This window comes from Phymastichus coffea, unplaced genomic scaffold (genome assembly GCF_024137745.1).
Source record: "Phymastichus coffea isolate CEN01 unplaced genomic scaffold, Cenicafe_Pcof_1.1 PCOF00046, whole genome shotgun sequence".
NCBI lineage: Eukaryota > Metazoa > Arthropoda > Insecta > Hymenoptera > Eulophidae > Phymastichus > Phymastichus coffea.
In genome coordinates, this window is record NW_026706857.1 from 1,709,229 (window position 1) to 1,735,183 (window position 25,955).

General features: G+C 34.9%; 6 protein-coding genes across 18 annotated transcripts in view; 2 read left to right on the forward strand and 4 right to left on the reverse strand.

Annotated features, from left to right (window-relative positions):
* LOC131664912 (protein lap4) overlaps positions 1–3,872 on the reverse strand; it is a 37,627-nt gene extending 33,755 nt beyond the window's left edge. For 3 of the 10 annotated variants that reach the window (XM_058936374.1, XM_058936378.1, XM_058936370.1), the window contains exons 1-2: positions 3,206–3,871; positions 1,307–1,424 (exon numbers count right to left, since the gene is read on the reverse strand). In XM_058936374.1, the coding sequence (XP_058792357.1) occupies positions 1,307–1,424; positions 3,206–3,367 (280 nt within the window). In that variant the 5' untranslated portion in view covers positions 3,368–3,871. Of the gene's footprint in view, positions 1–1,306; positions 1,425–3,205 lie in introns of all 10 variants that reach the window. The other 7 variants (XM_058936379.1, XM_058936376.1, XM_058936375.1 and 4 more) reach the window with 3 other exon arrangements.
* Positions 3,873–4,168: 296 nt separating this feature from the next.
* LOC131664913 (peroxisomal membrane protein 11C) lies at positions 4,169–6,199 on the forward strand. The gene is made up of 5 exons (XM_058936381.1): positions 4,169–4,721; positions 4,797–5,225; positions 5,324–5,502; positions 5,605–5,673; positions 5,746–6,199. The coding sequence occupies exons 2-5, from the start codon at positions 4,995–4,997 to the stop codon at positions 5,960–5,962; spliced, it is 696 nt and encodes a 231-aa protein (XP_058792364.1). The 5' UTR covers positions 4,169–4,721; positions 4,797–4,994; the 3' UTR covers positions 5,963–6,199.
* A 1,944-nt stretch (positions 6,200–8,143) lies between these two features.
* LOC131664860 (translational regulator orb2) lies at positions 8,144–15,717 on the reverse strand. 2 transcript variants are annotated; one of them, XM_058936284.1, is made up of 12 exons: positions 15,409–15,717; positions 14,036–14,342; positions 13,196–13,317; positions 11,531–11,599; positions 11,069–11,319; positions 10,873–11,002; positions 10,358–10,712; positions 10,063–10,295; positions 9,890–9,982; positions 9,642–9,807; positions 9,354–9,562; positions 8,144–9,185 (listed from the first exon to the last, which is right to left on the reverse strand). In XM_058936284.1, the coding sequence occupies exons 1-12, from the start codon at positions 15,427–15,429 to the stop codon at positions 9,024–9,026; spliced, it is 2,118 nt and encodes a 705-aa protein (XP_058792267.1). In that variant the 5' UTR covers positions 15,430–15,717; the 3' UTR covers positions 8,144–9,023. The 2 variants fall into 2 exon arrangements, with proteins under 2 accessions (XP_058792267.1, XP_058792266.1); XM_058936283.1 differs by having other exon boundaries at positions 10,873–11,020.
* Positions 15,718–16,189: 472 nt separating this feature from the next.
* On the reverse strand, positions 16,190–19,000 carry LOC131664899 (cell division cycle protein 16 homolog). Its single transcript, XM_058936347.1, has 10 exons — positions 18,711–19,000; positions 18,487–18,639; positions 18,235–18,405; positions 17,992–18,151; positions 17,678–17,921; positions 17,521–17,600; positions 17,045–17,444; positions 16,814–16,976; positions 16,545–16,737; positions 16,190–16,446 (listed from the first exon to the last, which is right to left on the reverse strand). The coding sequence occupies exons 1-10, from the start codon at positions 18,819–18,821 to the stop codon at positions 16,214–16,216; spliced, it is 1,908 nt and encodes a 635-aa protein (XP_058792330.1). The 5' UTR covers positions 18,822–19,000; the 3' UTR covers positions 16,190–16,213.
* A 106-nt stretch (positions 19,001–19,106) lies between these two features.
* On the reverse strand, positions 19,107–21,313 carry LOC131664901 (transmembrane and ubiquitin-like domain-containing protein 2). The gene is made up of 4 exons (XM_058936349.1): positions 21,127–21,313; positions 20,648–20,969; positions 20,264–20,567; positions 19,107–20,184 (listed from the first exon to the last, which is right to left on the reverse strand). Exons 2-4 carry the CDS (start codon positions 20,967–20,969, stop codon positions 19,737–19,739), a joined length of 1,074 nt encoding a protein of 357 aa, XP_058792332.1. The 5' UTR covers positions 21,127–21,313; the 3' UTR covers positions 19,107–19,736.
* A 121-nt stretch (positions 21,314–21,434) lies between these two features.
* LOC131664951 (transmembrane protein 245) lies at positions 21,435–25,869 on the forward strand. Of its 3 annotated transcripts, none has more exons than XM_058936446.1 (10): positions 21,435–21,622; positions 21,708–22,433; positions 22,523–23,494; positions 23,575–23,739; positions 23,811–24,009; positions 24,088–24,272; positions 24,345–24,445; positions 24,526–24,543; positions 24,801–25,103; positions 25,177–25,869. In XM_058936446.1, the coding sequence occupies exons 2-10, from the start codon at positions 21,918–21,920 to the stop codon at positions 25,370–25,372; spliced, it is 2,655 nt and encodes an 884-aa protein (XP_058792429.1). In that variant the 5' UTR covers positions 21,435–21,622; positions 21,708–21,917; the 3' UTR covers positions 25,373–25,869. The 3 variants fall into 3 exon arrangements, with proteins under 3 accessions (XP_058792429.1, XP_058792430.1, XP_058792431.1); XM_058936447.1 differs by having other exon boundaries at positions 24,529–24,543; XM_058936448.1 differs by lacking the exon at positions 24,526–24,543 and having other exon boundaries at positions 25,177–25,867.
* The last annotated feature ends 86 nt before the right edge of the window (positions 25,870–25,955 follow it).

Sequence of the window (25,955 nt, forward strand, 5' to 3'; positions counted from 1 at the left end):
CGAGCAGCGGCAGTTTGGCTTCAACCGTTGAATAGTCGACGAAAAGCCATCTATACGAGAACAGTTGGTTATGTCGTGTGCACGCGCTGATGTGAAGTTGAGCGCGAACGGACGTAGTTTGGAATACGGAAAAACGAAAATAGATGCACTTAGCGGTGAAAGTAAAGCTCTCGCGTGCACACACAACCAATTCGTGCGAAAAAGCAGAGCGCGGAGGCGCGTCGATGAAAAATAAGTCTATGTAACGGTACAATGCGGACGAGCTAGCTGGCAAGGGAGAGCTCCGCTTTGTCTTTATTATCACCGTGGTTTCTTCCTGAAATGTGGCATGTACATCTACATCCAGATGGCGTCCTGTCGATGCAACCTGCTAGTGGCTGCTATTAGCTTCGACGTTATAGCCAAGATAGTGTGCAGTATATGCACTCCCCAATTTCGTTTGCACGACATTAGTCGGTCTGTAAAGTGCTCGTTCAAAATGCAGTTTTCTAGGCACAACCCGACGATTGTCCTCTCGGTGAAAATATAATAATTTACGCATGAATTTCCATCGGACAATAAATTATTCAACGTACTTTGCGCTTTCTCTATTATCGAATTCGTCTCATCGAGCATCGCTGCATTAAAACGTCATCGCCGTACACCCACAATCAACACAACAAGCCGCCCACGAAAACTTTCCGGTTGAATAATTGAAGAGAGGGAACAGGTGTTTTCCTGCTTTAAAAATGCACGACCGACAAAAAAAAGGAAAACGTACACTGCTCACCTGCTTCATATACTAGTCGCACATCTCTCTCGTTTTCTGTCGTCGACGACGCCTACCGAATCAATATCTGACGGCGTTCTTTTTTTAAACGCCCGTTTTCATCTCTCCTCGTTGTTTATTCAAGCTGATCGGAGTTCTATGGCTATCGACGAGAAGGCTCAATGGTCATATGCATGCAAGAGTAGGATGATTGTAGGTTGTATGTGTGCAAAAGAGAGTAAAAGAGTCGTGCTCGTTTGAGAAGAAGAATTATGCCTCCGTTTTAGTTTGATGATCATTAATTTTTTTTTTCTTCTTAATAGAATTCGGACTATTTCCCTCGGCTTTGCGCGTAGTTGATACTTTACAAGCGTGTTTGCACGTATCGACAAGTATGACAGTGTGAATTTGAGCCGCATTAATTAAGATGAATCGGTACTGTCAAGCAGCGAGTAATCCGATACGCATTATACCTGAATCGGAGCTTCAGCGCGACGCGTGCGAGAGAACAGATTTATCTAGATTATAATAGACAACAAAAGAGGACAGGAAACTTACCGTTTTTGGAGACATCGAGCTCCACGAGATTCTCAAAATTCTGAATGTCGGGTGGCAGCCGGTGAATTTCATTGTCGCTTAAGCCGAGTTTGCGAAGCCTTTGTAGCCGAAAAAAATTCTGCAAATAACGAGAGAAAAGCGTGAATATAACAATGGCAGGATTATAGATGACAATAGAGTCGAGAGAGAAAGAGAGTTACTCGTTAAACGAACGCTGAAGTTTTAACGTTGACAGTGGTCATTGTGTGATTCACGTGTACGACTGACGCAGCAAATTTAAATAAACGTCAGTTCGATTATGTAGAAATTCAATGCGACATCCCGGAAAATTTTGTTTGACGACTGGTAGATGCAGCCCCGTATCTCTTTGAAACTTTGTGTCATGAACACGATACGCAGTTTGCGGATTAGGTCAAAGTGTACGATATCATCGCAAAGTGGTAAACGCAGGCTTGCGTGCGCGTGATTCAGGCGGATCTCGAGCAAGTATTAAAATGCGCCAGAAAAGCCGACGAGGAGCATATTATTCCGCGATTGGCTTTTCTATTTCATGCAGGATTTTAATGAAATTCCAGGCAGAGCACTCGGCACAAAGTTGAATGGAGCAATGCGGCGACGACGAAAAGAAAACGGAGCAATTTAAAGCACCGTTTCCGTTTGAAATTTCAAGCGATTTCTCCTCGAACTTCAACGATTTTAAAAGTGAAATTCCGACGTCTGACAGGTATAATGTACTCGATTGGCAAAAACTCGAGTAGCGTGGCGCACCGCAAAATCGAAAAGAAAAAAAATTGAAAGCACAGAAGTCGCGTCTGTTTCACAAACCGTTAGACGAGCGCACTGTAAGCCTCAACTTAAGTATAAGATTTATCGTAATTGTAATTGAAAGGGAAAAAATTCAAGAGCAGTGTCGCAGAGCGCGTGATCTAAAAGCATCAGACTCTGCATACTGCTTGCTCTGCTGCTGTTCGCGAGGCTAATGAACTTGAGAGGGAAGCCAGAAAAGTGTATGCGTGAGAGTCTCTCTTTCAGGGGTTAGAAAACAAGTTTGGCCATGCTAGAGAGAATGTCTAAGTTCGTTCTTGATCCACAAGAATCAATATAGGCAAGCTGAAAAAGCAACCAAGAGGGAGCTTTAATTCCGATGAATTTATGGCGAGAAATTTGCATTGGACCGAGGAGAACCGAGCAAGTAGAGCGCGAGCAGCTACGAGAGACCGATTTATGCACAACTGGACATCCATCAAAATAATCTAGATCCTAGTGCACGTTCGCCTCGTGACCGTCGAGCTTTTTCCAGACAACTTGCATCTTTATTAATTTTAAATCAAGCGCAAAAAATAAAGAAATTGAAAGATTGAGGGTATATCATGATCGACGAATGATCATCGATATAAAACACTATGAAAATAACCGTGGCTCCCGTGGCATGGTGTCACTCGTCAGCAAAGCTAGTTCTGCTGTCAACGTTTTCAAATAAACTCAGATATTTTTGGCGTGTCAACGAACCTGAGAGAGATTGAGAGAGAGAGAAAGAGAGAGAGAGAAAGAGAGAGAGAGAGAGAGAGAGAGAGAGAGAGAGAGAGAGAGAGAGAGAGAGAAACGTCTGCCGACTCTCTCTCGCGATGAACACATACATCATCGAAAATAAGAGTAAAGCAAGAAGTAGAAAGGTAAGAAAATAAAAAGGAAGGCGCTCGATAAATCACCATGCACGTAAAGGCACCTACATTGTGCAACTTACACTCGAACTAAGCAAAGCAGTAGCCGGTTGCACGCTCGCACTTCGACGCGAAGGTCAGAAGAGCGAGAGAAAGAGAGAGAGAGAGAGAGAAAGAGAGACAGACAGATTGTGTGTAGCGTGCACGCGCGTGTGTGTTTTCTACGATATACACGTACCTTGGGCAGGTCGCGGATGTGATTGGCGTCGAGCAGCAACTCCTCGAGGCTCCTGGAATACCTGAGAATGTCATCTGGAACGCTGGGTAGGGAGCAGTGCCGCTTGTCCACGTATTCGACCTGTCTGTTGCAGCCTTTGAAGATTGGGATGCAGCGGAACATTATTCTTCTCGTTCGCTCTCCTTCGCTCGTTCGTTCTCTCTCACGCGCACTCGTTTTCGCTCTCTCGCACCACACGCATGCACTTATTTCGTCGTTATTCCTCTACCTCCAACGCATTCGGTTACACCCGCACATAGAGCCGCGTTGTTAGCTGAGCCAGCGACATGCACGTCGTCGTCGTGGGTCTTTTCTCTTTTCTTTTCCTCGTTTTAGGGGTTAGCCGACGCGCGCGCGTACACTTTACTACTCTCGCTCGTCTCGAGACGCACCGAATACACGACGTCGTCGCAACAAGGCTCTACTCGAGCTCTGTCGAGCTCTGTAGTCGCTACGGCTGGCTCGATTTTTCCTTCCCCCCGTGTATACCGACCAAGAGCTGGGCGTGAGCGAGTATGGCCAGCGTGCCACCGTGTGACGTCAAAAGAGCGCCGAGGTGAGACAGAGATGCCAGAGCAGAGGTAAATTCTCTCTCTCACTCCTACTCGCAGCTCGCGTACGCTATATATGTATATTGTACGCATGCGCTTTTCGGCTGCATTCTGATGGTTAATCTAAACTGCCGAGTGCCGCCTCGCATGTGTACCGCTTCCAAAGTTCCAACTCCGACGATCAGCGCTGACGAACAACCAGAACAGAACAACCTCTCGAGTAGTGAGTTGAGTACCCATTGCGGGCGTTGCGTTGCGTTGCGTTCGTATTTCGTAGGGCGTGCCAATCTTGTGGAGGCGCCACGAGACGGACTTACCATTCAAGAGGCAATTTTAATTACGAGAGACAAGTGATCTTTGTTATTGAATATTTTCATTTTTCAAAAGTCGCTGACTGATAAAATCACGCCGACGTTATAAACGGAACATCATTACTTTTGCACAGTATATTTATAACAATTGAATTCATTTTTTAGTTGTAAAATATCGTTTGTCACAAAACTACATTTAATAATACAATGATAATAACCGTAATGCTACACGATTGAAGTTTTGTTGCAATAATAACTTTTAATAACTTTTAATAACCATAAGTCATCAATGCAAAAACTATAGTTGGTACGAAAAAAGCGCGATAATGATTCTTTAAATTTCGCGCTATAGGAATTGGAATAACCTACCTTACCTTAGCTTCGTAAAAACCACGCCTGATGAGTGAGTCGCGTATATACCTATATACGCGAATGTTATCTCGCACAAATTGACAGTATGTCACGGTGCGCGAGTGAATGAACAATTGAAACTTCAGAGCAATGCTGAAATCCTTAAGTGATCAAGTAGCGTGATAGGTTATCAATGATCAATGACATCAATGTCGACGAAAACTTTGTTTTGATTGATTTTGCTTTGACACTATTGTGAAAAATGTGACTAAATTCGACATATACCCTTATGATTGTTATGTATGTTTAGTTAATATATATTTGTTAAATATTTTGTAGATTGGTTCAAGTTTTTTTTCTAAAAATATCATTTTCTGCTATCTCATTCTGATAACAACTTATTTGTTTGGATAATAATTGTTTTGGTCATCCATAAATAAAGTCCAAATTGACTGGCATTGCCAAGAATTCCAAAATCCAAAAGTCCAAGAATATGTACCAGAATATTTTTAAGTAGCTACAAATAATTTACCAGATATGGATTTTGATGTATTATCAGGATATGTAGATAGTTATGAAGGACGTGATCAACTTCTACGGACATTGTCCTATGCAGCCAAGCTGGTATCAGGTTTTCCTGCTTCAAAAGAAATTTCGGATAAATTCAAAAGTTTTGGAAGTAAAATGAGTGGGACCAGAGTTATTTTAAGACTTCTGGATGACGTTCCCAATGTTAATTATGCCATAAGTTACGGTTGGGGACAAATGGTATGTTAACAAAAATTCATTGTATTCAATATATATTCAATCAAAGATAACATTTGAGATTATAATGTAAATTAACAAGAAACAATTGATTGTTTTAGGAACCAGATTGGTTTTTGAGAATAATTGAACTGATAAAAATATCAGTCACTCTCACTTATGGTCCAGTTGAACATATTTGTTGGGCTGGAGAAAACAATTACTTATCTATAGACGTTGAAAAATGGGGCAATGCTTCAGTTTGGTTTTGGATTGGGTCCCTTTATCTGTCCTTGTTGAAGTATATAATAAATAATAATTTAAAACATATCAGTTAAAATAAGATGAATATTAATACAAATATCATATTTTATAATATTGTATTGTTATATTTGTATTTCAGAACACTAAGAAAGTACAAACTCTTTAAGGAACAAGAAGTTACTTTTAGAAAAAATGAGCTGGATCCGAGGTCAAATAAATAATTATTTATTTTCATTTTTGAACAATAACATTATTTTATAATAAATTTGTTTGAATACAGATTTAACCGATCAAAACTCAGACGTCAACAAAATAATGAGTTATTACTTTGTTTGAGATTGCTATTAGATTTGAGTTATGCCATTAGTTACCTTCCACCAGGCACCTTATGGGGAGGAAAATTTTCAACTTGGCAAGTAGGCTTACTTGGCACAATATCGTCGTTAATCGGTTTATACCAGGCACTTTCAAAGAAAATTGCTCAGAAAAACAGTTGACTTGTAATACCAATTGTTGAATGAACAAGAATGTGAGTTTTGGTTGTGGATAGGTTTTTATAAAGAAAACTGCTTGTTTAAGTATTATAGCTATATTTGTTATTGTATATGAGATGTTTATAATAAAATTAGTGGGGAATAATGCATTGGTAGTTAATTTTCCTACAATTTTCTTTTTATAAAAATGTGATATTAAAAAATATATATTGATTAAGAATTATATCATCTGTTTATTTTACTGATGATACTTGAGTGATATTCTTTGCCTAAATCGTTTTCAAACATATTATTTGCGAAAATCAGTAAACAACCTAATTTAATTTTATTATTTCTTCATCTTACAAAAAATGAAGAAAATAATTAGGAATGAATGTTCTGCTAGCGAATCACTTTCATTTTTCCACCAACATATAATTCTTTAAAATAATTATAGTATAACAGGTAAAGACAAAAATGTTAGCCATAGTTACTAAGTTATAATAGGCAAATGTGGAAATTAATAAACTTACTATTTACTTTTAGTGATTAATGATTTCACACTGGTAATGAATTTATATTACAGCAAACGTAACTTAAATTATAAAAATTAAATAAAATAAAATCAAACGTAGTTTTTGAAGAAATTGTAATTATAACAATGACAATAACAATAAACATTCTTATCTTATAATGAAAATTGTTACATTAAATATAAGGGAAAAAAAAAGAGATGGTGAAGTTTACAGAATATATTAGATGTAAGATACATGCAAGTTTAGAGGACTTTATTTTCAGTAGTTATGACTTATTCACTGATTTTACGGATATTAAATATGTAACTCATTAATTCAGAGAAGATACAATATTTTCAAAAGAATTTAAAAATTTTGGTAATCACCATTAAATAATAAAAAAATTTTACTTTAAAATTACATATCATCTGATTGTTTTATAAAAAAGTGTTAATCACATTGATAAATTACTTTTAGTGTTGTAACTGCAAAGACAATAAAAGCAGTATTAATACTTCAGGCAGACGTGTAAAGATGCGTGCGCTTTATAACCAATATTACTTATGTTAATATACAATTATAATGATACACTTTTAATTAAAAAATCTCAAATGTACAAAACTTCATAGTATGTAGATATTAATATATTAATAAAAAATACACAAAACGAAAATTATTACAGCATAGTTCAATGTATAGTTTTTAACTTGTTTTTAATATATAGTTTTTTTTTATGCTAACACAAAATATCATGAAATATAATGATGAAATAGGATCGTCAATGAAAATTACTAGTAATTGTGTTATAATATGTATATTTGTTATTATTTCATATACGAAATACTTATAATAAAATTAGTGGGAACAACATGCATTGTTATTAGTTTTGTTATTTTATTAATTTTTCACTATAAATTCAACGTCGATAAAGATAAAGCTAAACGCACATCGTAATTTTGCACGTATTTTTACAATACGGCCCATGTGAATGGTTGAACTAATAAAAATTTCTTTTAAATAAATAAAAACAAAACTAATGAAACCGTCGAGGCACTTTCATCTTTCAACTTAAAAACAATATTTTCAATTTATGAATGTGAAAAGCTTTTTACGCCGCTGTAAATTTTAGTCTTATTAATCAGAAAAATCACTTGATCGAGTATGCGCATACTTATGTGTTGTAAATCACTTAACTTTGTTAGACTTAAAAACAATTTCAGTTGGATTTCGCCGCAATAAAACTTCATGAACACGTTAAAAGGCACGACCGATTAAAAGTGAGTAAATAAGAATTCAGTGATAAAAGCTGTCCTTAAAATTTGTCCTTACAAGGATTTGGCTAACTCATGTTTTGCACCTTGTAATAATTGTAGATTGCTAAGATATTGTCTACTCAATAGGTCATAACTATCCGTTACTTTATAATTTTTTTTCAAAAGCTTGATAACCTCTCTATCAATCTCGATAATAGATTGCAATATTGAACTAAGATTTATTTTAACCGTGCCGTTAAAATGTTTAATAATTCAATATTTGAACATTAAATACAACAATTTTTTTGATAACAATTCAATGCTCAGAATAGATAAAATATGTCTAGTGTCAATGACTAGCGGATTTCAATCAAAGATTCGATTGCATTATCATAATAGTAGTAGAAGTAAGGAAGTTGAGGAAGAGACAGGTTAAAAGCATTATAAAAAAATGTGCAAAGATCTAAATTGTTTAATTCAATTTAACAAAAATTTTAAAAAAATAAACGAAACATTAAAGACAGCGCAGTGGAAAATCAGTAATTTGAAACGAATGAACGCAACACGCGAATTGCGAGAAAATTAAATGTTAACAAAAAAATAATAAAAAAAAATCAAACTCTACAATGAGAATTGTAGGCCCTAGTACAACTCCATTTTTCGTCATATTTTAAATGGCCAAAAGAATAAGAGGGCTGCTGTAGCGGTAAGACCTGTTTCCACGCTTCATTATAAACGCCTAATATTCAATTGCCAGAAACAGTTTACTGACTGGCAAATAACACTTCTTATGTGAATCATAAATCGAATGATATCAATAATAACTGACTGGGCTGATCCGCCGATCGGATTTTTTCGTTGGCGTTTACGAATGCCAAACTATAACAATAATTATATTTATCTCTTTAAATACATAATTAAAACAATATTTTAACCCAAGTCACTACGCTTGATAAATATATCTACCAACAAATAAAAAAATAATGGTCTCCTCGTACGTACTAGGAACTCAAAGTGATTAAGCTCTATAATCGTTGAAACTATCGATCTCTTTCTAATCGAACAAACATTAAACTCGCTCAAATATTAATCTTAATAAGCAAATAAACGATTATTCTTTCTCTTACAAAGTTCTAACCGCAGACTATAAAAAAATCTCATGATGCGGCGTCGCTTGAGTTTTCGTTTGTTACTTAATAAACCTACAGTTTTCGCTCCTCCGCCGATTGTTGTCAAAAGAAAGAATTAAGATGTATGTTTGTCGATCGAAGGAGCATTGATCGAACAATGACACCAGATTAGTTTAACTTACAACTATTAGATAAAGTATGGAGGACGAGTAAAACGTCCAATAGTACTCGGAGACAAACCAATAACTTGATTGTTTTTCAAACCGCGTGACATTGGCTTATGCCAGCTCATCGATGAGTTATTATGATTCCAATTCCAGCAGGTGTGGCAGTAGTACTTGAAGCAGATCTAAAAACAAAAGAAATGAATATTGTATTAACAATCGATTATATAAATGTAACTATAATTAAGTAATCATTTCATAAAGAAAATATGAGAATCGTACAATAATATAAGATTATGAATTAAACCTTTGTATAAAAACAATTGGAATTTCAAATAAAAAATATGTATTACCCTTTCTCTGCAAAAGTATGGACCTTGTTGGACAAAGCAGCTGGAACACGGGGCATCTTCTATGTAGGGATCAACTTGAATTATCTTCGCAAACTTGGCAGTTTTTACTTCAATAAAAGCTGCGTTTACGGCTTTGTTGTAAGATTGTTTACTGCTGAAAGTCACACGCGCCGATCCAATTGGATATTTGAATTTGTCGGTGTCAATACCTGCAAAATAAAACAAAAATATTTATTTTTAGAGCAATATTAAAACTTCGATTGAATTAAAAAGTAACTATGAGATTACCTGCATAGATAACGTTGTCAAAAAGGTCGTTCATGATACTAGCTAAACCAGTAGCAGTGATCATTCCGTGTAAAGCTCCAACAAACACAGTTTTCTCGGCATCCAATTTTTGTTGCGTTGACTTCACGTAGTTACTGTCGTTGATTGACCATGGTATCACTTGAACCTAAATAGCATAAGAAATGATATGCATGAATTGTTGTAACTATATTTATTTTTTAATGCAATCTAATTAAAATTATACTGACTGCTTTGCCTTTCATTCTTTTAGATGAAATCTTGTAGTAGTAGCTGCCGCCATTAGAAAAGTCATGAGTACAATTAGCCAGGAGATTTTTTACCTGGAAATAAAATAGATTCTTATTTTGATTAGCTTGAACATATGGCTATTAAAAACTCAAAATATCACAAACAATATTACCTGTTTTTCAGATTCAAAAATAATATATGCATATCCTTTAGGTTGAACTGGAGTTTGATTTTTCCCTGGCCACTCAATTTTTATAGAACCAAACTGTTTGAATGTAGAAATCAGAGCGGCCTCAGTTATATCCCATGGTACACCACCTAAAAACACCTTCGAAGAATATGCCACTGGTTTTTGTGTCCTTTGAGGTAAGTCACCTCTCCAAGTGTAAGTTGCATCTGACCCCGCTATAAAAAAATGTTTTAAAATTGTATAATTGCCAGTTATTTAAAGAAAAAAGAAAACAAACCCGCAGCGTTTCTGTGACATCTAGCAGCTTTGTCAAGAGACAAGGTTTGTGGTAAGGAATTGGGCAAAGTATTCAAATTAACGTTGCGCTTATTGCCCATACAGCAATTCTTTTCTGAGCTGCACATATTTGTACAATTGCCACTATACTGATGGTTGCAGTCCTGATTGCGAGAGTGGTCATGAGCGTGGTGATGGAAATGGTGCATCGGGGTCGGGACATTCAAGTACTTTGTGTATCTCTGGGCGTCCATCGATCCTCTACCATTCTGGATGTACTTGTTTGCATCCATCATCGAATTTTGACTAACTGAAGGGTAACAGCGGTGTTGGCCGTGTGTAAGTGTCATCGTATTCTAGAATAAATAAATATCAATGTTACATTGTTTCATCAAAAATGAAAAATGCACGCATATGATAGTACTTTACGATACAAGTGCGAGAAAGTATACTCTTTTCTCTTTCTCGAATATGTATCGTACGATATTTAATAGGGAATGTCAGAAAAGTAATTACCATTGCCTCAGAAACGTGGCCGTCAAAACTACTAACACTGTTATCTGAGTCAGCTGGAGAATTCGATCTGGTACCATTACAGTTATAAACGTGAGACGGAAACTCCACGGATGGACTTGACGGACAGTCACTGGAAACATTTTGACTTCTATTTAATTGGTGTATTTACATCTATAAATCAAACTTCAATGTCTACCTATAAGGAGTAGAATTGCCTCGAATGGGTCTTCCGTAGCACCGACGAACTGGGGAGAGATTCAATTGTTTGCTGTAGCCTGGCGATTCAGGAGATGACGAGGATGTGTAAGGGCTACTTGCTACACTGGAGTAAGAATACGCATTTGAGTAAACGCTCTCTGGTGTGCTTGGACTTGTTGGTGCATGGACAGAGATTGGCGAGCTTGGCACTTCTGTACTTTGATAAAAAGCCTCCATGCTACTGTATTGCTAAAAATAAAAAAAAGTGTATTTGTAGCCAAAAATTTAATTTTAACATTAAATTTATTATACTCAATATTATAAACCAAAATCAAGCATTCAAATTAATATTAAATTTGAAAATTTGTTAATAATTAATGTCGATGAAATTTCAAACTGCCTTAAAGAAGTAGAAGATTGTTATTAATACTTTCTAAAAGTTAAAGTTAAAACTAAATACCTTATGCGACGTCGAGTTTAAATAGTAACCACTAGATGAATGTGCATATCCACTGGTATCAGACCGTCGCTGAAATTAATAAAAGTTAAATATTAATAAAATGATATAGTCATTGATTATCTCATGAGAACATTTTGCATATTTTGTGTACATAAGGATGCGTAAGTTGTATATCAGGAGTAGTAAACATTTTTTTTTCAATAAGAAATCCCACGAACTGTTTGACGTACTCGAATATTTTTATAGAATCTTGAAATTGCATTGATATATAACCACTTGCCATTCAATTTAATATAAATACAAATAAACTCTTTCTAATAAAACCTCTGGAAATAGAAAGGCAACGGAAAAAAAACCAACACAAACAAAAAAAGGCTACGATAAAAAGACGCAGAAAAGAGGAATGAGAAGGGAAATCGTCGTATTGTTTAGAATTAGCTCCCAGACACCATTTTTTGGAGTAGCTCCAAAATAATATCGCGGAAAGGCTCGCGGGAGTGAACGCGGGGGTAGGAAGACAAAGAGAAAGAAAAAGGAGCAGAGAAAGCAGGAAGTAAAAGCCTATAGCCCTCAGGTATTTAGCAGCCGGAGTGCACTGTGAGCCAGGCACACCCTTGAGCACACATCCAATAATTCTCGGGAACGACGCATCGCGTTGCGTAACAAGCTAATCCGTCAAAACTGGCATAAACGGGGAAAATAGAAGATCAAGCGCAGTGCATAAAAGTGTTTTATCGCGACGATAAAGTCATAAAAGTGTATATACACAATACGCCATACGCGCAATTCCACGAGTGAGGGCAGAGCGGCAAGGACGATTTTTCGAGGGTGGCAGCGGCGGAGGCAGTTCTGGCTCGCAAGGAATTCGGGTCGCCTGCCTATGCGTAACGTAAGCATGAGCGACGATTTGCAAGGAAATATTGCGACGTCCGTTGCCTATTATCTCTGGATATTTCGCGACGAACGCCGGCCAAAAGTAGAAAAGACGCGACGGCGACTTATTGTGCGCGCGAAGGCGAAGCAGTTTTATGAGAAGGCCGATTAATCATGTCGACTTTGCTTTTTTGGCTCGCATAAGAACTTTCGGACGATACTTTACAGGCTGTGATTTTCTCCTAAGAGTATACGAGATGTTCGGCATTCTCGACGAGCAATGCGTCTGTGTATTAAACGAATAAAAATTCCGGGTACAGATTTGAGAAACTTATTAAAGTTACGTATTGTAGACACGATCATGATACGATTTCTACTTGTAGGCAGGCTAACGTATTGATTTATCTTTGCCAATAGCAGTATATACAACATGGATCTTCTCGAAATAACAATATTTTCAGTTACGTATTAAATAACTTTATAATCGCATATTTATAAATCAATTCGAATAAAAGAATATTTCCCGAAGAGCGTTGATAGCGTAAATAGAAATAAAATGCCTGTGCTACTGCAACACCATAATTTTGTCTAATATCAAAAGTGCTGTTGTCGCGAATATGTATCTGCTTGAAAGTGAAACTAATCTGAACTGGCGATCGAAATTCCTGGAATAAACTTATGGAACCTTTAGAATGCGCGATAATTAGGTTAAAGGTGATTGCCTCGGAACGTCAAAGGGCGCATACTTTGGGCATGTAATCATGTAAACAAAACATTGTGTACTTGACTTACGTGGAGGTAATCTCTGTTGCCACCATTAGTGTCACAGTTCGATTGTCCCGACTGCTTCTGTCCATCACCCATCAAAGAGCCACGAGGAAGTCCAAGGCCAAAGAGTTCGGTTATCGACATATCTAAAGACAAAAAAAGATTAGTGTAAATATCTAAATAATTGCGGAAGTATTGTAATTATTATTTAAAATAAGTAATTGATCATATGAAATAATATTACGTAATAATTGATTGGTTATCAAATAATAGTGCACAAAATGTTATTAGAACAAAGTTTGTTCGCCCTTGAAAATCGAATCAATCATTGAAAGAGCTTGTGGCCGAACATACAAACGAGTACAAAGAAGTGCGGAGATAAATAGACTATGAAGTAGCTAGTTTTTATAAATATAAACAACTTTTTATAAATAATAAACGAATCATTCGGTTTAATTCCGTCAATTCACACAATTCATCAATTCTGCTTCGTGAACAAAATCAAAGTGTTAACAAAATGAAAAATGACAAAAATTTTGATATTTCCAAGTGGATAATTTTTCTTAGTACGGAAATGCGTTAAAAATATAGCCAACATCTATGAAAATAAACAGAAAAGCGCGCATCTCGGAAACAAAAATCAGCTGGAAATAACGTAAAAGAAAATCTACGGCCAACATGAAAAGCAGGTAAACATAGTGGGATCTCCAAATCCCTGTTGTTAAATAAGCCTTGCTCTCATTAAATCGTGTAATGAAAAATGCCATTTGGTGCGCGCGCGTAAATATTATTGTGAGTCGCGATTATACATATTACCAGTGAATAGCAAATACAGGATATCAAAATTCATGGAAAATCTGTTACCTTCCAAACCAGTCGCAGTAGTTTTTGTCGGCGACGCCATGGAACCGCCGAAAGATGAGCTAGGCGATAAGGGCGGCGGCATTTCCAATAGCAAATTGTTGATGGACTGCAACTGATGCAAGTGTTGTTCGCGCTCGTGCTGTTGTAATTTGTTGTCGCGGATGTACTCTTGATACTGTTGCTGCTGCTGTTGCAATTTGTTGTCGCGAATGTGCTCCTGATACTGTTGCTGCTGCTGTAAGCTCGAACTGTTGCTGTCCTCGCCACCAGTCAACAATTTCTCCGAATCGTATTGGTAGGCTGCGAGCTGCGAATCACACAAGTTTTGGTTTACACGTGATCAATTTTGAGAAATTTTGTAATTTTCTGGCCTGCGCACACCATTGTTTGTCAATATGTTTTTTAACGTTCGCGTTACTACACGCTGCGCGTATTATTTTTATTTCGACATTTTGACTTTTGACAATTTTCGTAGAATTTCGATTTATTGTTATAGAGGTCGAAAACGAGCAATATACTAGACCGAACAATCAAAGCAACAATTAATAGCAAAATAACATCTCGTGAAAAAGATAGTACAACTATAAAAGAAAAAAAGTCGGGCAATAACTCGACAGGCTATTTTGCTTATTGCGCGAATGAGAAAGGACTTTGTCAGCACTTGCAACAGCATACACTTGGCGGGGAACGAGAAGAGGGTTTATATGAAATCGGCGAACGGTGATCGATTGAATTTCCAAGTGTGTCTCGTCGAAAGTAAATAGGAGTATCTCTCGTAGGTGAAAATTTGGAAAATTTCCGGGAAAGCTAGGGCAAGCTTTGAAGTTCGTGTCTGATAGGAGATACACAGCCTTGTGCTCCCGGAGTATTTACAAACAGACCAAGACGACATTCTTAAGATGTTTCGATGGGGTATTTTCTCACGCTTCCTCGCGAGTGCCGCGAAAAATGACTAAATCGGCTCGAAGAATTTTTAGGCCTTTCTCGTAATGCACATGCTTACTTATTCCTTTGACCCTGGCAGTAACGTGGGGATCGATTCGATTTTCAAGGTTGATCATTTGGACTGACGATTGGTTTTTAACCTCGCGAATGTCGAGCAATTTTTTTGTTTGACCGGCACACGTTGCGAATACAACAATTCGAGCCACTAATTTCTTTGAATTAACACTACCTTGTATTCACTACTTTTCACTTGTCCCCGTGTACACGAAATTCTGTAACGATAAAGCAAAAATCGTGCGAAACCGATTCCACGTAATACCGCGGGCAAATGAAATACAGGAGAAAAAAATCGAAATGACAGCCGAAAACAAAAAGCCGACGACAAAATGAATACCGTGAAATATTGCTAGCGATGTGCAGTCATTTACCTGTTGCAAAAGAGTAGTCATCTCGGCGATTTGTCTGTCGAAAGTTTTCGGCAATAACAATGAGAAATGAATCTCACCCTCGTATACACAAATGCTCGTCCCAACAAGCGTGAGCGCAAGCTCGTTAGGTGTCGAAAAAAAAAAGTTGAACACACAATAAGCCCACACTCCTGGTTGAAAAATCAAGCAGCTCTACACACCACGACTGCTTCCCGCGTACTGAATTTAATCCCTTATGTCGCGTGCTTGCTTCTCGCCGGTCTACCGAAAGTCGTCTACGAGTTACGATGCGCAAGTGCCGGCGCTCTCTTACCGATTGACCGTGCTCGCTATCGAGCTACACAAGTCGGCAACGGCGGCGACCGCTTTGCGCGATTCGACTCGCGTCGTCTTTGTTCAACGCGCCAATCAAGTGCCGGAGGGCGTAAGAGAGAGAAAGAGAGATAGATGATGGGTAAGTGTGCGAATAACTTTCGGACGGTGTGCTGGAGAAAATCGTAGAAATTAAATTCCAGGAAAAATGTTATTTATTGGTAGGTTGCGGATTAGCTTATATGGTATCGATTTACTTGAATGTTGACTTGATATATAACGTAACTAGATATACTACATTGATATTGACTGAAATATAAGCTTGTAATTTTGTGTATGTAAATCATAAGTTTTTTAATTTATTGAAGCAAATTAAATTTTTATATCTAGGCAATAAATTAATTGAAAAAATTATTTTACATCCATGTAGTTTATCAATAAGAGTAAACAAGCAATTAACAATGGGTAAAAAAATTTATTTGCTTTATTACATTTACTCTTCTAATTTCATATTAGAAGAATCTGCCATTTCTATTTCAGAGCTCATTTCATTAGATGAAAAGTCTTCATTCTTGGCAGAACTATCACCCCAGCCAGAAAACAAGTTTCTTTTCAAATTATCCATTTGTTGGTCTTCAACTTCCGAAGTTGACGTATTATTAGTTGATTGTTCTCTTTTTCTTTGACTACCAGGAAATGGATAGCTTGGAATTTCTAATGGACAATCTAAAAATGGAAATTTTAATATTTATTTTTAAATATTCTTAAATATTCTTCTTAAATATTCTAGGTTTAAATATTTTTTAATTTGTTAATTAGATCACCTGGAAATGGACTTGAATCAGTAACAAGTTGTTCCATAACGAATCCTAATAAAGTAGTAGTAAAAGTATCATCACGACGAAAACTCAGAGCACGATGACATGCATCTACTGATTCTTCAGTATTTCCCATAAGTGCATGGATAAAACCTATAGCTGAATATGTTGCTGGGTTCATTGGGTTCAAAACTAATGCCTAAAAGAGACATTTATCATTTTACTGTTGAGTAAACACATTTAAATTGAGATCAAATCGAACTTTTAATGCTTACTTGTTGATGATATTCTAATGCTTTGTCATACTTTTTTAATTTTCGACATGTATGACCTAAATTATTCAATAAGGATTCCCATTTGTTTGGAAGCATTACTTCCTTTAGTCCATTTTGAATTTTGTTCATGGCTTCTTTGAATTGCTTCTCTGCTGTTTTATAGCTACAATAAAAATGGCATAAGTAATCTGTAACATTGTTGATTTAAACAATAAGATGAGAAAATTTTACTCTAAATTGTAAAAGGATATGACAGCAGTTTCATGAATAACAAAGGGATCATTTGGTGCAATACATTGAGCTTGTTGGAAAAATTTGTCTGCCAATTTCAAATTATTTGTAAGACCACATTCAAGTCCAATATAAAGTAATGGCAAATGACAGCCCTTCATTAATTGTGAAGCTTTGAAATAAGCAGCCATTGCTTGATCATGCTCATTTTCTACAGCAAATGAATGACCATAAGCAAGCCAAGCTGGACCAAAAAGGCGATCTAGCGATGTGGCTTTTGCTAAATATCTTCTTGCTGGGTCACTTTTGCCTATACTGTAATAGTAACAACCAACAGCAAACCATGCTAATGCTAAGTCAGGATATAAATCTACTAGTTTATGAGCCAAGTAAAATAGAGCTGAAACAAAAATTAACATTAAAATTTATAACTATACTTTCTTAAATTATAACAATTTTTTATTAATAAAAGATACCATTAGTTTTTCTCAATTCTACTAAACATGCTATGTGAACTGGTAAGCAACCACTGTGGTATGGATCACTTTTCAATATACTGAAAAATGATTCAATTGATGATAACGTTTTTTTTAATTTATTTATAAATATATTTCAATAAAAATTACTAAGAACCTCTCTGTTAGTGAAAAGCATTGGTGATAATCACAATTGTAATACAATCTCTCTGCTTCAGAAACTTGTATGTCTAAATTATGCCTCAATCGATCTGTGACCAGTACACCACAAGAAACAAGTATGTTATTTTCAGCTGGTGCATGATATTTTTTCAATTTACTTTCATAAAGTAATTTTAGTAGTTCAGCATCAGCTTCTTTACATTGTTCTGCAAACGGCAAGGATTCAAGCAATTCTTGTTCTAAAAATATATGTGAACTAGTGAAAAATTTAGTAGGTGACAGAATAATCTGGAAAAAATGATTTTAAACCTTCAGCTGCTGAGAGCATTTGATTTTGTACAAGAGCTTCAAAAGCTTGGTATGAATAGACATCACAATGGAGAGCTTGTTTGTAACATTCGGTTGCCACTGCTCTGTTATCCATTGCTTCATATACTCTTCCTTTTACATATGAAATAGCGCTTTGTACCTAAAATAAAAACCCCATTTAAAATAAGAATTATAAAATTATTCAAATTCCTATTCCGATACTGAATTTAAATGCTTACTAACATTTTTAGGAGCATCGTCCAAGACTATAGAATGCTCAAAACTTGGTTCTGTTTGATTAACATTTGATACATTACACAGTGTTTCAAATTCATTAATAACTTGAACAGCTTCTGCAAATTCTTTTGCTTCAAGTAAACAGCGCACCAGTAAATAATGGCACATAACATGTTTCTATATATATAAATCATAAAACAAATAAGTAAATTTTTTATTTTGATGTGATATTAATAAAAAATAAGTTATAGAACAAACCTTTTCAAGACCACGACTTCTAATCAAATGTGCAGCTCTATGGTATTGTTTCATTAGATACATACATTGTGCTAAAACACAAACATCTTTTAAATTTTCTTTACTTAATGAAAGTACTTTATCAGCCCAAAATAATGCTGCACTGTATAAATGCTGTAATAAAAATGAATAATAAATCTTCAAGTTCACTGACAAACTATTCTAGGTTGAAACATGACACTTACTAAATCAATATAATTCTTAACTAATTTTCTATATGCGTCTAAATCAAGATTCTTATTTTCTAAAATATTACTCATTCTCTCACAATCTATACTTATATCTTGATTAGACATTTTTGCTGCTAAGGATTTTACCAAATTTTTAGGTTAATGAGTAAATATTTTCATTTTTGTCGATAAAACTTTTTCAAAGCAATTTATACACATAAAAAGTAATTTAATTATAGAACTAATATATTTAAAATACTTAATGTCTCAAAAACATAACAGAATTCTTCCTATTCTTCCTATCATTCAAAAATTATATAAAAACTCCACACAAATACTCAGTCGATAACAAAGGGAACTAGATAGGTAATAAATAAAAAGAATATATATATATATATAATAACTGTAAGATTTTATTTTTTTTTTCGTATCAATAGAAGTAATCACATTCTTTTGATAAAAAATGTTTCACAGTGGGAAATGAAAACATTAAGTTAATGATTATTCGCGTTGAAACGACCAAATTTTTTTCTATCTTTATATGTATCATTATTTATTAGCAAACTATTTAAATGTAACTATCAACGCCATCCCTTAACAGAAAAAAGAAAACATGTTATACAATATACAACAGTTACGACTGTAATCGCTATATCATGGCATTTCACTTGTTTGAAAAATCTTCAATAAATGCTTTCTTTTTTTTTAATATGAGAAAGTTACAACTCTCCTGTTTGTACTTTTCCAATATTTACTTAACTTTTTGTATGCACACACATTAACTATCAAATTTTTTATTTTTCAAATAGATAGTGCTGTATGCAGATCAATCGTAGTGAATTTCAAACTAATCTTTATACTTTGCAGCAGAACTGTGACAGTCATTTAACTTGTTTTTTTTTTATATCGTCAGACACAAATATGAATATTCAAACAAACTTATCTAGTTCTAATATTTTCAGTATGAACATTCAATTCCTTGCTTACATTGGTAAAATCAAAATTTGCACTCACACCTAATAAAAATCTGTTTTATTGTATTTATTCAATATTTCTTATGCTGTCTTGATCTGGGAAAAAATGGCCAAATAATGAAAATGTAAATAACGCTGTGAGTCCACTTAGTGCTAATGTTGTGGTCACAGTGAACAACTGGGCATAATGATATCTGATGTACCAAGCAAGGCCTAAGATAAGAGTTACCAAACTGACCAGCAGTCTACTAAGATCCCACTCTGTTTGTACAGATCCAAAACCTGTGCCATTGGGCATATTTTGAAAGGTTGGTGGATTAAAATACAAACGTGAAGAACTATCTAATGAATTTTGAGTTACTGGAGCAGGGCGCTGTTGATGTATTAAACAGTGAACCACACAATTGTTGAAAAATCCACATTGCTCTAAGGTCACATTATCGGGTTGAAGGACTTGGCCATTAAAAACCAGACGAACTAATTTTCTTGATTCAAGTTCACATTGGAAATGCCTCCTAAAAATATATAGTTTGATCATTCATCAAAAGGAATTGATTTTCTTTAAAAATGTATAATTAACAAGATGTTACATACCTTTTAAAATCACCAAGCATTTCCTTAAGACTACCAGTAACTAATTTTTGATCATCGTTAATAAACTTTAGCTTTATGGAAATCTTATGTTCATTGTCATTGGACAACGTAGGTTCCGTTTGTTCTGCGTCAGCAGATAGTGTTGATGTCTCAGTTGTGGTCACATTTTCATCTTCTTTATTATCCTGTTGTAACAATTGCTCATTTGACTCTTCAGTGGTAAAGGAGTCCATTGCTTGTATGAGAACTTCCTCATTTGCAGCTGCCGGAGTTACATTGATTTCAGTAGCAACTTGACTTGTAGCTACAATAAAATAGTACGATTACATTAACATAGCATAACATGGTATTAACGAGTGGATCAATGAGCAAAAATTTTTATACCAGGAAGAGAAGTTTCTGGACAACTAGGCTCTACCTCGCTATTACTATCCGAATTCGATTGCCTTGATTCATTTTCCGAGTTTTCCGAGTTATGCTGTTGTTGAGCTAGAGCCAATACTTGTTGATTAGCTCGCAACGCAGCGATTCGTGTGCGGGTTCGATGCTGCAAAATCAACACTGTACGTATCAAAGGTTGATCGGCGATATTGGTTGAACACCATGCGACCCATCCGACAAACAGGACTCCAACAACAATAAAGAAATTCAAGACTTCATCGCCCACACCTTCAATTAATGTCATCTTTCGCACGTCAGTGAGCATCTGATTAAAGAGTAGGAATTGAATGATTATGACGAAACAATGCAAACAGTTGTTCAATCATTGTACGTGTATATATCGAGAGACAATGGGTGATATGCAAAGCAGAATAAATAATGTAACCCCGACCATTTGAAAGTTTGACCGAGATAAGCCTTACCTAATTTTAGCCTGGATTCCGAGTGGGTGTGCTTCAGTGCAACACTTATTCCGTCAGAATCACAAGAATATATGATGATTTCTCAAAAACATTTGGGCAAATATACGCTTATTCTTGACAGCTGACTCTGTTCCTATACAAAACTAACTAACAAAATGCCTTCCGTGGCCTTGTTTACCCATTAGTGATTGTATTACTAGTAAAATTTTTATCGTCAGCACTGACATGAACTAGGGAATTTTGGCGTGGCCTGAAGCTGGCTTCTAGTGATTGGTATTTTGCGCATTAAATATAAACACTTCGTTTGATTGCGCATGCACTTATATTTGTTTTGAGTTTTGACTACACAATGCTGATACAAAGTGTTGGTTCGTAACGTGGATTATCTTTCTATATATTTATGCTAATGAGAATAAGACATCTTATCTCTAGTTTATACCGCTAATTGATGAGACATATGATTTTCGTGAATCTGGTGATGCTGTCATATTTCACGGTAAGTCTATTATTATGATATAACTAAGAACTATTGGTACTGATATATCTAATAAAATATACGAACTCCGATGTTTTTCAAATAGAATAAATGATGATGTTTAACGGATTCTAAAATTCAAGATCCCCGCGGTGTATCTAGATTATTATTTCCTTTAAGTTTAATACATAATCTCTAAATATATCCCTCTGAGCCAGTCGAAAACATATACACCACTGTTAAAAATAGAGATGACAACATACAAGATTTAAAATTAAAAATCAACAGAAACAGTTTAAAGACAGAAGACTTCAAGATGGATACTTCAAAAACACCAATGGATAATTTAATGAATATGTTATCGGGTCTAAGTATCGGGCATGAAAAAGCTTTAAAGCAAGGAATTTACAATGCAGTTGCATTATTGTTACTGTGTGTTGTGTGTGCAGCAGGATTTGGACTTTATCTTGTTTTACATCCATTTCTAAAACCATTGATATGGGCTCTACTGTGTGGTGCAGTTTTATTTCCGTTCAAGTCTTCGTTAACAACAATAGTACAATCTTGGTTTGCTTCAACTGAAGATTCTCACAAACCCTTTTTGTTCAGCTTATCAGTAGTTCCTATTAGTATATTTGATAAGATTTCTGAAGTCGTTGGCTCAGTTGTACACAAACATCTTAAATACATAATTGGTGCTGTATTAGCATTATTTGGTCTATTAATAGTTTATAGATATACACCAAATATTTTATGCTGTCTAACATGGAGGATATTTTCATTATCAACTGCCTTCCTTAGTCTTATTATATCAGTTTGTAATAGTTATATTGTAAGTTTAAATCAAATTATATATGGACATCTATTCTATCCTATAGCTGATAGCTTGTTAATATAAAAAAAATAAATTATACTTTTCAGATCAGTGCTGCTATCATAGGATATCTATCAATATTATATTTATATTGGACACCAAAAAAAAATATTCATTTTTGTTATGGTTCATTCATTATTTGGCTCTTAATCAGCATTTACCTGTCAAATGCTCTAGGGACGTATCCAGTATTTATATTCTGCGGTGTTCAAGTTTTATATTTGGTTGGATTTATTTATGAACTTGTATTAGTAATAGAACAACAAGAAATCCAAGGCAGAAGTAGTTCACTTATGCAAGCAGTGCATTCAGCAATCACAGATGTTGAGATTGCACCATCTAGAAGTTCTACCATGCCAACATTAACAGAAGATGAGTCATTGTCAGAAAGTACTGAAGAAATAGGAACAATACAAAAATTACTGGAACCTAAAGTTTCATTTCCTAAACCTTTCTTGAAAGCTGCTGGTAGATCTATATCTATGGATGCTGATGTAGGAAAGCCCATTCAAGATAAGCTGACTAGAAAAGCCAAGTCAACAAGTAGTATGTCTTCCGATAAAATATCCATTTCAGATCGCTACTTTTTGAAAAAATTACGCTCTGAATTACGCATGACAGTAGATATGGGGAACAACGATGTTGATACCGATAAATATATGTATGGTGCTATGTATGCTTGTATTGGAATGATTTTATGGAAGCATAAATGGATAATAGTCATTCTGATAGTACCAGTAATTTATTATTATTTAAAAAGATTAATATCTTACTTTGGATTTGGAAATATAATACTTAGTAAATGTTACAAATTTACCAAGCCCATAAAAGCTTGGTGTTATGAAAGACATCAGGCATTGATTCCAGTAAATGTAAGAGGCCTTTACAAAGTTAGTATTATAGTTGATCAGAAAGTGACTCAAATTCTGAAAGGATCTGTAGATGCTGTAGCCACAACTGCAGTTATTGTTGGACTGATAGTATTTGTTATATGTACCTCAGTATTTATTACTTTTCAAGTAAGTAAAAATCTCTACTAATTCTTTTCTTTTCTACTGAAAATCATTTTAAATATGACATCCCCTATATTTATGTTCAGGTTTATACAGAAGGAATGCACATTATTCAAATAAGTGGAGAGATTTTAAATTCTACTTTACTCAATCACCGAGATATTGATTGGGTTCCTGAACAATGGGAGGAGTCTGTAAATAGTGTACTGGACAATGCATATGTTTATGGGCGTACAGCCATTTCGGATGGGGTAAACATTATTATTTGAAAATAATTTATCAATGCTAATCATGACTAAAAATGACTTATCATTGTATTTAGATCAAGAAATTTGTGAAGGATTTGGAACCTGTGAAAGCAGAGCAAATGGAAAAGAAAGTCTTGGAACTTTGGGATAGACTATATCAAGCTTGGATGATGTCTAATGAAGGTTCAGATATGATTGGCCCAACTGTTGATGCAAATGTTGCTTTTTCAGTGTGGGAAAGCTTAAAAGATAGTTTTGGGAAAACTCCCTTTCGTAAGTATACCATTTTGATACTGTAAGCAGCTGCTGCTTAATTTTAATAACATCTTATATTTGACTGATTAATTTCAGAATTATTTAATATGACAAGTATCCAAAATTTCGCCAAAGAAAATGTTGGTATCCTCATGCAAGTTTTGGACTCAATATGGAGCATAGTTAAAGGAAACATGTCTGTAGTTCTTGGAATCATTACTGAGTTATTATACATTGTTTTGATAAGCGGATCAGCAGTTCTTAATTTCCTTCTGAGCATGGTAAAAGAAATTGCTGCTATATCAATTACTTGTTGAATATCATAAACTAAAGAAAATCGTTTATGTTTGTAGGTCGTATTTTTCACGGCATTATTTTACTTACTAAATTCTAGCGGGAAAACGTATAAACCCATTGAATTGATCACTAATTTCAGTCCAATAAGTTGCCACAGGTAAATAACTTTTTAATTTAGTAATCACGCGATACTTACATTCCTTATGATCAATAACAATATAAATTTTATATGAAAAGCAGGTCTGATGAAAAAGGGTATGTCAGAAAAACAAGCGATTAGTGAGTTATTTTGTAGGTAGAAATGTAGTTTTATATATTATTATTGCACAGTATGTTGAAATATTCTGCAATCATGATTTGACAAGTTGTAACAATGATATGTATATACATTTGTCTTACAAAATATTGTGTTTATTAGCTAATAATTTTATTTTATTGCTGGGTACTTTTATAAGGAAATGGTTGAATAAAATATTGTATCTACAATTGTCTAATAATATTTTGTTTGGTAGATTTGCAATGGCTCTACAAGAATCTGTGATTGGAGTATTTACTGCAACATTCAAATTAGCATCCTTTTTTGGCATGTGGACATGGTTCATGCACAATCTGTTCCAAGTGAAAATCGTGTACCTACCATCAGTTTTTGCAACTTTACTGGGAGCAGTTCCATTTCTTGATGCATGTTTTGCTAGCATACCAGCTGCTCTTGAACTATGGTTTACTAGAGGACCATTTATAGCGATTATTTTCTTTTCATTCCATTTTCTCGCTTCTAACATCGTTATATCTGAATTCTACATGGAAATAAAAGGGTGATTATTCATTAAAAATAACATACTTAAGATTATTTTAAATTGCAGTTAACAATGGATACTTTCATTTTAGGGGTGGGCATCCATATCTCACAGGTTTGTCTATAGCAGGAGGTGTATTCTGTTTGGGAATTGAGGGAGCTATTTTCGGACCTTTACTTCTTTGTTGCATTATGGTAGCTATTAATTTGAGCAGAAGATATCTTCAATCTCCTTCGGAAGAAGCAATAAATTCAATCAGATCTGAAATTGATCAGTTGGAGTCTTGAGACATAAGTTCGAATTATTTTAATTAAATTACTCAAAGAAGAACGCTACTCATTATAACTAACATAATTAAAAGACTGTGCCTTTTTGATGTAATATAGTACATTACGATACAAGTGCGGGAAAGTAGATTCTTGTCTCGTGTGGCATTTACGCCCGAGCGAAGCGAGGGTAGAAAGGTACACGAAACGAAAAACTCTTTCTCGAACGTGTGTGGTACCGTATTTTTTTATACGACGTGTGGAAAGTATGATTTTCAACGCACGTTTTCTGCCTAGCCTGCAGGAAAGATGCACTTTACGCACGAAGCATCAAAAATATTATTATTATTATTATACTGCGACAACTCTCACTAGCATAATAACTAAAAAATCTTAACTTAAACTGTGATTAAGAATTTTTTATAATTGTAAAATTTATAACATAATTTTTTAGATATTTGTAAAAAGTTAATATTTTTTTATTCACGTGATTAAAGAGTGATTATTTTCTATGTAGTTTTTGAAACTTGTAATTTTTATATTTTTAGTATTCAATCAAAAACGTTCTTAGCTGTTGATCAGTAAAGAAAAGTAATATTCATTT